The sequence below is a fragment of the Danio aesculapii genome, chromosome 3, assembly GCF_903798145.1.
Source record: "Danio aesculapii chromosome 3, fDanAes4.1, whole genome shotgun sequence".
NCBI lineage: Eukaryota > Metazoa > Chordata > Actinopteri > Cypriniformes > Danionidae > Danio > Danio aesculapii.
In genome coordinates this window covers 45347615-45358195 of record NC_079437.1, presented here as the reverse complement: position 1 = coordinate 45358195, position 10581 = coordinate 45347615, and the positions used below count along the sequence as shown (strand labels likewise).

Genomic DNA, 10581 nt, shown 5'->3' with positions numbered 1-10581 from the left:
CGGGGCTATTGTGCTCTACGAACCCAACACGTTGGGAAAGTGTTTGTATTTTCATCAACAATAACACAAGTTTCTAGTTTTATAACACGGATATATTCTGGCAAGGGGAAATGCGATCGCTGAGCGGAAAGGCGGATGTTTTATTCGTATGTATTTCAGCTATTTTAAAGTTAGTTTTGTGAGTGTTCTCAATCTTTTCGTAGCTAGCTGTGATTAGCTTGCTAACTAACGTTACAGCTGAATAAGATACATCAGTAATTTTAGTAAAATAATAAATTATACATATGATTCCTGTCTGTCAAAATTAAATGTTGTTGTTTCCTGTGCTTTAATTCACGTCTCACATATAATAATAATGTATCTAAAGTGAATAACAGTAGTTAGCATAGGTTTACCTTAAAATTCACTTAAAACCTTAGTCATTTCTGATACTCAGTAACTGAATTAGTATGATAAAATAAGTAACTTACGATCCTGCTCGAAATATTTTTGTTTCTTTCATATAACGTGCCTAAATGTTGCATTAAGGTAAAGTTGGTTTATTGACCATTTCAATGAGGCGACATCATTGGCCCATGAACATTTCCTGCTTGTTGTCAAACTATTTCATAGCTGTAACAAGAGGCAATTAAATCATAACTTAATGTTAAAACAGCTATCATAACATTATTTATTAATATGTAGACCTTCTTGGAAGCTGTGGAAAATAAAAATTAGGACCATTGTTATCGTTTGGGTCACTCAAAATGGTCTATATTCGCACATTCTGACATTTATGATATAAGTAATATAATTTCAGAACTGTAACAAATTATAAAAAGCTTAATCATATTAGCAACCCATGATGACTATCAAATTACAACACTGTTCACAGTCAAAGAAATGGTACTAAGTTTTACAAGTCATACTTGCATGTGATTTCAGACCTAATATTCAAAGTAGCGTGGGAATCAATTTAGGGAGCATGTCACATTCACTGAAAGAATGTGCTATTATAAAACCAACTTAACCTCTATAAATGTTACTAACTCAATAATCTAATGTTGGAGCTAGCTTTCATCAGTGTTCATGAAACTTAATCACAGAGTCACGTGTGTTTTGCAGGAAGACGATGATTTGCCTTATGAGGAAGAAATCATCAGGAATCCATATTCAGTCAAGTGCTGGATGCGTTACATTGAGCACAAGCAAAATGCGCAGAAATCTGTGCTCAACATGATCTATGAAAGAGCTTTAAAAGAGCTGCCTGGCAGGTACATAGATGTCGTTTTTTTTACACACTGGAACCTGTGTACTTAACCTAAATATGTACATAATTTTTTTCAGTTACAAATTGTGGTACAACTACCTGAGAGAGAGGAGAAAACAGGTGAAAGGAAAGTGCATCACAGATCCTGGATACGAGGAGGTGAACAACTGTCACGAGAGAGCACTTGTGTTTATGCATAAGGTAACATTGAAGTTTCGTACACAGGGTTCCTATGGGTCGTAAAGAGTTTTAGATTTGCTGATATCTAAATCAAGGTCTTTAAGTTTTAAAAATGATTATTTTATTTGAACAGACATGAAAAAGCAGTAATGGGAATAATGCTGTAGTAGCTCGCATGTAGATCTAACAAATATGTCTAAGATAGTTTATGTAATCTATAACCTAAAATAATCTGAGTATTCTAAGATGTAAATTCTGAAATCTGAGTTTAATTAGCTTATAGAACAAAAGCATGTGCTGAAAGCTAGAGCGCTTCCAGAGACGATCTCATGAAGTATGTAGGGAAGAGTACATGCATCTTTTTGTGTCAACACCAGTTATTTATGCTGATCAGTAAAGGTCAAATGAATTTATCCATTGTGTCACTACAAGAGGTGTATCTATTTTGTCATTACATTATGTTATCTTTCAAGAGGTTTTCTCCGCCTAATTGGGGACAGGGTAAAGAAATCGGAATCGCATTCTTTCCTACTATATAGATTGTAAAAAACAGTATGTGAGCCGAGAAATATGTCTGAATTTACAGTATTAAAAAAACAGTAAGCGAGAAGTAGCTTGATGACCTACTATCTTTCCAGAAAAATTCTGTAGTACACATGCAATGGATGTCACACTATCCCATGATGCCTCGTGAAATAATTCATGATGTGAAGTTTTATAAACTAATTTCGTGAGAAGCATGTGATATGATTGAGCATGGCTAGGTTCTTATTCGTAATCAGTAATAATCCAATCAGATTGATCCCGGGACAGCATATCAAACCTGCTGTTAACGGCAAGCATATCTAAGTGTTAACTCTTGAATGGGAGTGAAGCAATGCAACTGATGCAGGTAGATCATGATGAGTGGCAGATGTAGAACGTCCGAATTCTATTCATGCTACTCTCATTCTGTATATAGAACGTACTTTTCTATAATGGTCATGTAGTAAATTCAAATTCCTATTCCTAATACCCATAAATATTTACATTAGATGTCGCCTTCACTATTGGTGTTTATTGAAAGGAATGCATCAATAGAGCTGCCGTTTTAGTACAGGGTAGCGCTCCTTTGAAATTAATGCCGGATCAAGGTGTAGTGGAGGACTGGCCATCCAGAGCCAGAGATATATAGACATATATACATATATCTATGATCAGGAGTTTTCCCCGTGGTCAGTATGCAAATATTTTTTAAATTACGAAAAATATTATGTTACTTTTCTACATTGATGGATAAGTGACCGCACAGGCATTGCTGACAAAGAGTGTGTGTATGGAAATGTGTTATCCTCCCTCCCTGTTAGATTTGATCTAATCCATGTCCTGCAACACACCTCCTCTCCTGCATTTACTTCTCATTCTAACGACTCGTTCTCTTAGCCGACAATAATACAATTTTCTAGCACCGCAGCATTTATTTACATTGTTTGCTTATTTTATTCAACAAAACTAGCATAAGCCTAGTATTTAGTGCGAGTTGGTGCTACTTTGCCTCATGATCAGTTCAGTAATTGACTGTATTATCATCAATAACGTTACTTGTTTAGCATACAACATACAAAAATGTAAAAAAAAAAAAAAAAAGAAATGTTCTGTCTTTATGCTTTGTTTACTCATTATTACATCCGTACACAGCACTAAAGTCCAGCATCTTCACATTGGCTTTAGTCTTAACTAGTGCGGTTGACTGACATTTGTCCTGGGAGCACTGTACAAATATGGCGGCGCTATTGATGCATGCTCAGAGTTCGTATGTGATATCTAATGTATATATCTATGCCTAATACCTACTCGAGTAATAGGGACTTTCGGACGCAGCCTAGGTCATGTCAGTGTGACCCACAGTATGTAAAATCTGATAAATTTGGAGAAGATCTGAGTCATGGTTTTGACATTCTTTGAATAAAAAATACAGATCTGCACTTTGCAAAAAATCTAGCACAAAATTCAAAGACATCTATATAATGTAGGTACAAAAAATGAAAAGTAAATATACAGTTGGAGTAATAGGAATATAATAAAGTACATCCATATTAATTGTCATAAGAAATTATGATAGAGTAATTAATAAATGAGTGTAGAAAATATAACAACATATTGTTATGACAAGCTTGATCTGAACCGTACCATAAAGAATCACTTACACAAATGAATAAACATTTATTAAAGGGATAACAAAAAATAACACAATTTCTAAGGACTCTAAATGAATAAGAAATCAACAGAAGAATATCTCTCAACAGAATAAGGTTCTGTAACACAAAGAAAACGAGACATCAAAGCAGAAATGAGCTGTAACAAAAAGACCTCTCTTGGGAACAGTCCACTAGAGCAGTGTTTCCCAACCCTGTTCCTGGAGGCACACCAACAGTACATATTTTGGATGTCTCCCTTTTCTGACCCATTACCTTCAGGTTTTGGAGTCTCTTCTGATGTTATGATAAGATGATTCAGGTGTGTTTGATGAGGGAGAGGTTGAAAATGTGGACTGTTGGTGTGCCTTCAGGAACAGGGTTGGGAAACACTGCACTAGAGGAAGTCCCATTTCTTACAAAAATTCTAATATTTACTTTTCACCCATAAATTAACCAATTAACAGTGATGTCACACTTTAAGGCCAACAACAGACAAGAAATAAAAAACAATATTCAAAAACCAAAGAGACAATTACTTCACAAATGAAGTGTAAAGTATTGTTTTCTGATAAGTCGAGCCTGTGGTTTAAAAGAAGAGCAAATACAGTCACTGGGCACTTTTTATTAGGTACATCCAGCGATGTATAAAGTACTAGAGACCCAGACTTAAGTAAAAGTACAAGTAACCTATCAAAAAGTGACTTGAGTAGAAGTAAAAGTGCTCTTTAAGCACCATACTTAAGTGGAAGTACTAAAGTATTCAACATTTTTTGTACTTAAGTATTGCAAGTAGTTTATTTCAAAATTTACTACTCAAGTACTGAAAGTAAATGTACAAGTATTGTGTAATGTAGTTATTAAAGAATGCAGTCAAAAGACATCATATTGTTTTGTTTATTTTAAATCTCTTTTTTGTGGGCACGTCATTAAGCAGAACGAAAATAAACATGACTTACAATACTGTTTTTCTCTCTTGCTTGAACCACAGATCTGACAGATTATAACAGCTTTAACACACACCTTTCAAAGTTGTGTGTCACAAAAACAGTCCATAATCCACTCAAAACGCTATTGAAACCCATTTTCGGAGCACAAATTACTGGTTGTAAACGCTGTAAACGAACGTTCTAATTCACTTGATTTTGATTTTATTGTAAAAAAAGAAAACGTGTATATTACTGTGTTAAATGAAAATCTGAAATATTTTATGGCTTATGGCTATGATTTAGTATTCAAAAATGTTTCATTTTGATTATGTTTTAATTAAATTGGTCTTAACCTTCATATTTTTCATATTTTTATAGTATATTTATTCATTCTGGTACTTTTACCATAAACCAACATCTCAACCATTTGGCAGAGGCTGATATTTTAGAAATTATGGGATGTGTTGGGGGAAAATGTATTGATTGTGTTAACTAGCGACATTAGGAGTTAAGAAATGCAATAAATAAAAAAATTCTATTGGTTTTTTTCTTGGTGTGACAGTTAAATGGTTACTTGTAATAAAATTGTGTCCTTTAATACAGCAGTAATATATATGAACTGTACCCTTAATTTGACCCGCTCAAAAAAAAACACTCTTTCTGAATGTATCAAACAAAACTCATGCACAGAAGACAGCATGAGCATTTATAGCAAATAAACTAATGTAAATATTCTCCCGCCTGCTTTTTAAACGCTGACAGGCGAGGTCTTACACCCCTTTGATTGGTTATTGTCTTCACCTTCTCAACAGAAAGGGCTGCTATCGGCTTTAGAAATGAAAGCGTTGTTCACTGATGGCGGGAAGAACAGCCGCTGTTACAGTCTATGTATGTAAAATACGCGGTTATCACAGGTAATCTATAATAGACACAGTGGAGAAAACTTGCACCTCATACACGCCCAGGTCTGGATCCACAAGTATCGCTTTAACAGCCAAGAGGAGAGGAAAAGTTACCTCACAAACTGGCCAGTGGGTCAAATGTCCAAAGTGAGAGAGGCAGAGATGGAGTCTCACAAAATTTCTCTGTAGTAGTGAAATAGCGGCTCGTGTGCTGTGCCGCCTTCACTCGCCCTCGCGCCTCCGTCCTTCGCCATAGTATTGCGACACCGCACATAGGAGATAAATGACGTCAGTACGTAATAACCCGTTATGATCTATTACTGAACTAATTTCGACCATTTTGACACCTCTAGTAACGAGTAACGATGCAGCTCATAAAAAATCTATCGGAGTAAAAGTATTAAACTCATCGAAAATATGTACTTAAGTAAAAGTGGAAGTAGGAGAAAAAAACAATACTCCAGTAAAGTACAGATACTGCCTTTTAGTATTTAAGTACAGTAGTGAAGTAGTTCTACTTCGTTACTATACATCTCTGGGTACATCATTACTAGTTTGAACCCTTCTTTGCCTTTAGAACTGCCTTCATTCATGTATTCAATAAAGTGCTGGAAATGTTCTTCAATATACATCAAATCTTGCTCTATACTGATGTTGATGTAGATTTGTCAACGTATCTCCCTTTCCAATCCTCTGTTGTCCAGTTTTGGATTATTTGTAACCACATTTTACTGTTATCTGACAGGAGTGTTATTGGTGTGGTCTTCTGCTGCTGTAGCTCATATGCTTCAAGGTTTTATGTGTTGTGTGTTCAGAGATGCTCTTCCGCATACCTCAGTTATAACAAATGGTTAAGTCCCAGGTATACTTGTATATACAGCAAAAAAATCAATAAAAGCAATGAAATTATGTAATTTTGAACAAAATCCAGCCAAAATGAAGGTCTTTTTAAATTAATTTCAGCAGTTTGAAACCGCTCACTAAAGAGAACCTTTGCGGAAATTGCTATTTTGGCTCCAAAACAGCTTTGAGTTACCATTGGTCCATTGCGTTTATGCAATTGATGAATGTGTTCTCGAACTCCCGCTTCTTTGGTGTGCATTTACTTCCACCCCTGATTTGTTTCTCATTCCATAGAGGTCAGACAGGAGAACAATAACAACATTAACAAACGAGAGTCAAGTAGCAGAGCTGGATTTTATGGAGCAGAGCAGATGTTTATTGAACTTTTCTTCTCTAATAGCTGCCATTGTTGTTAGGTTTAGGAGTAAACTGCTACATACTGGCAATGTGACACATGTACAACTCCACCTCCTGTAGCATAAGGGTGTCTGATTGTGTGTAAACACTATACCATCTCTTTTGTTTTTGCTCTCAAACAAAAAAGATTTTCATTTAATTTGAAGTATACCTGGGCCTATATTTCATTTAACATTCAATATGTTTCCATCCACCTATTTTTATGCGCATTTTGGAAATCCACATAAAAAATCGGTTGATGGAAACGCTATGATGCACATAAATTTTGAAAATGCGCATTAAAAAAACTTGTGCGCATAACTGAGTAGGATAAACTTTTTATTCGATAGGAAAAGATGCGCATAAACTATGAAGGAAACATTTTTCCCGCTTAAATTTCAGGATGCGTATTAAAAAAGGTCATGTTATTTTATGATAAGAGATCATGTGATGATAAAAATGTGTGTGAATAAACAAACCAGCAGACTGAGCACGTTGTAAAACATCTGAAATGTTGTTTTGGTCATTTTAAAACGCCTTACCGTTTAAGTACTAGTGTTATTATATTATTAATTACCTTCAGAATCAAGAGCATCTGTGCTCCGCGTCTGACACCTTTAAACGCCACCGCGCGTTCACTGCATGTCAGGATTGCCTTCTGAGTCATTTATTAGATTAAGAAAAGATTGACGCAGCTTCTCCTACTGCAGCAAATTCTGTTTTACTGTTGATACTTGGCGCCAGTTAATCAGGAAGTGACGATTTTGTTCGCTTTGACTCATTTGATCATCTTGACTCTGTCTATGTGCCTAAATGCAGTTTCTCATTTGATTGACTTGTATTTGCGTTAACAAGCAGTTGAACAGGTGTGCAGTTTAGTAGTGTAGTAATTACAGGTGTACAGCGTCAATACTACATGACAGTGTAGTTCATGTGATTTGATGTTGGCCCGTTTAAAGCAGTGTGAATACTTTCTCCTCAGATGCCGAGGATATGGATTGATTACTGTCAGTTCATGGTGTCTCAGTGCAAAATTACACGGAGCAGACGGACATTCGATAGAGCATTAAGAGCTCTGCCCATCACCCAGCATCCTCGCATCTGGCCCTTGTATCTTCGCTTTGCCCGGAACTTGCCTCTACCAGAGACTGCCATCCGTGTTTACCGCCGCTACTTGAAGGTAAGAGTTGGGTATAATTCTTAGGAATAATATAGCATAAATGAGTATATTACTCATAGAGCTCGCTTTTAAATGAATATTTTCTAAAGGATGCTTTACAGTAATATATTTGTGCATATGCATTCAGCTCCCTTTCCACTGCACACGGCAAATGACAATCGTTAGACCGGAAGTCATTCATTTTCAATGGAGAGTAGTCTGAAGCCGCCTTTCCACTGCACACCACTTTTGGACACGACTGTCGGAATACCCCATCCCCCCCCCCCCCGTGGCTGTCGCACAAAATTTTTAGTTTTGTCGTGCACCATGGGAGAGAAGCTGTTCTCATAGTGTCTGAAAAAAAAGGAGAACAAAAGCAAGAGCCTTTATTCTTTATGCGTTCACCCTGGTTGAATTAATGAATACTAGAAACTCATAGACCGCAAAATTTTGGAGGGAATGTGGAGACAACATAAAAATGTTTTTATTACTCATTTCTGAATGGAAATGTTTTTAATATAGACTTTTTTCTGATTCAATAAATAACGAAAAAAACTCCTATTTCTCATCTCGCGCACACAGACCTGCTTAGATAACACTGAAATACATCACATCCGGTCAGCCGGTCACATACGGTCTAGTCGCAGGAGAATATTTCAACGCATACGCAGCTCAAATCGAATGTGAATTTTCTGCACATGGAGATAATCTGAACTCTACACAGCTCCTGGACTACTCTCCATTGGAAATGAATGGCTTCTGGCTTGTCATTTGTCGTGTGCAGTAGAAAGGAGGCTTGAGAGCTGCATGGAGTTCCGATTATCTCCGTACGCGATTTGAGCTGCGGATCTGTTAAAATATTTGAACTCCTGCGATTAGACCGTATGTGACTGGATGTGATGTATTCCAGTGTTGTCTAAGCAGGTCCATGTGTGCAAGATGAGAAATGGGAGTTTGTCATTATTTTTTGAATCAGAAAAAAGTCTATAAATGAGTAATAAAATATATTATTATTTTTAATCTTGTGTCTACATTCCCTCTAAAATTTTTAGCAGTCTATGGTGAGTTTCTAGTATTCATTCATTCATTCGTTCATTCAACCATAGTGAATGGACGGAGAATAAAGGCTCTTACTTTTTCTATTTCGGACACACCGAGAGAATCGGCTTCCCATGGTGCACGACAAAACTGAATATTCTGTGCGACAGCCACAAGGGGGCGTATCCTGACAGGATCCAAATGTCGTGTGCAGTGGAAAGGCGGCTTCAGATTAGAGGGTACCAAAGCCTAAATACAATTTGTCTCACAAAAAAGTTAGTGTACGAGTCCAAAAATTAGCACACGCAAATTAATATGTTGGGTGAAAATAAAAATGTAATAAACATGAAAAATCAAGAGAAACAAAAATGATAAAATTTAGATTAAATATTTGAATTTAAATGTATTATCTTTCTGTTCATAAAGATGTTAGCTGACCAAACACTTATTTTGAAGAATAGAATTGGTTAATAAAATTAGTTTTGTTTAAATGCACCAAAAATGAATGGCTATGTTCACTGAGAAATGGATAAAAATGTTAATTTTCAAAAAGGGGTGTACTTATTTATGCTAAGTACTTTTTACACTCTTGATTTGAAGGTTAGTTGATATTTCAAGCGTTATGCTTCAAGCTGTAAATGAATAAAACACTCATTTTTTTGCCCTGTGTGCAGTTGTCTCCTGAGAATGCAGAGGAATACATTGATTACTTGCGCTCAGTTGGACGCCTGGATGAAGCCGCATTACGTCTGGCAGCTGTGGTCAATGATGAAAACTTTGTTTCTAAAGAAGGAAAGTCCAATTATCAGGTAAGCAAATGACAGATTCAAAAAATAATGATGTGTCCTGTAACTCTTGGATGTAAAAACATTACTATAGTTCAGCATTTTTTTAGTTTTAAAAAATATTTCACTTCACATGATCCTTCATAAATCATTAATGATATTTTGATTTAATAATCAATTGATAGTCATGTTATTTTTAGCATCATGACTTCTGCCTTTCTCTGGAAACTTAAAAACACACAGCCCTTGACATCCACAGGGAGACTACAATTTACTATGTAAATCAGTGACTGTTTTCTCCAACATTTTTCAGTTTTTTTTTCATTCGTGTTCAACAGAAGAAAAAACGCAAACAAGTGGAGAATGTGTAAAGCATAGCAGAATTTTTATTTTTGAGTAAACAATCTCTTTAACTTATGCAAAAAAATACTGAAATATATATATTTTTGCTCTATCGCACAACCCTAATTACTAGGGCTGTAAGAGGTTATGGTTGATTTCGTGATTCGTACGGATCACCCATAGTTCGGAACACACGTGACCTGCGAATTTAATACTCTTTTGCTTGTAGATTAATCCTAAATTTGTAATGATCATAGAGAGATCGCCTCGCGTCATTCAAATCACATGTATGGAAGCATTTAGGCTTTCCTGTAATATATAATGATGACAGAAGAAGTTGTGGTAGGTTATTCAGTATGTGGTGTTATTCTTAGGTTATTAAAGATGCTTTTTGTCACTACTTGTTTAGGCTGCGTTAATGCATTTAGTGTAAGCTGCATGATTAATCATGGAAAGATCAGGATCTCAACACCCACGCAACATAAATTATAAATGATGGTGATTTGCATATGTTTATTAATCCTTCGAATCGCTGCATTCAAATCTGAAAATGCAAAAATCAAGAAAGATTGAGTCTTTAGTCT

At 35.8% G+C, this 10581-nt stretch overlaps 1 protein-coding gene across 1 annotated transcript in view; it reads left to right on the top strand.

Moving 5' to 3' along the window:
* xab2 (XPA binding protein 2) overlaps window positions 1-10581 on the top strand; it is a 29280-nt gene continuing 18699 nt past the window's right edge. The window contains exons 1-5 of the mRNA XM_056454100.1: window positions 1-146; window positions 1105-1253; window positions 1327-1450; window positions 7656-7853; window positions 9545-9679. Of these exons, the coding sequence (XP_056310075.1) occupies window positions 111-146; window positions 1105-1253; window positions 1327-1450; window positions 7656-7853; window positions 9545-9679 (642 nt within the window). The 5' untranslated portion in view covers window positions 1-110. The remainder of the gene's footprint in view (window positions 147-1104; window positions 1254-1326; window positions 1451-7655; window positions 7854-9544; window positions 9680-10581) is intronic.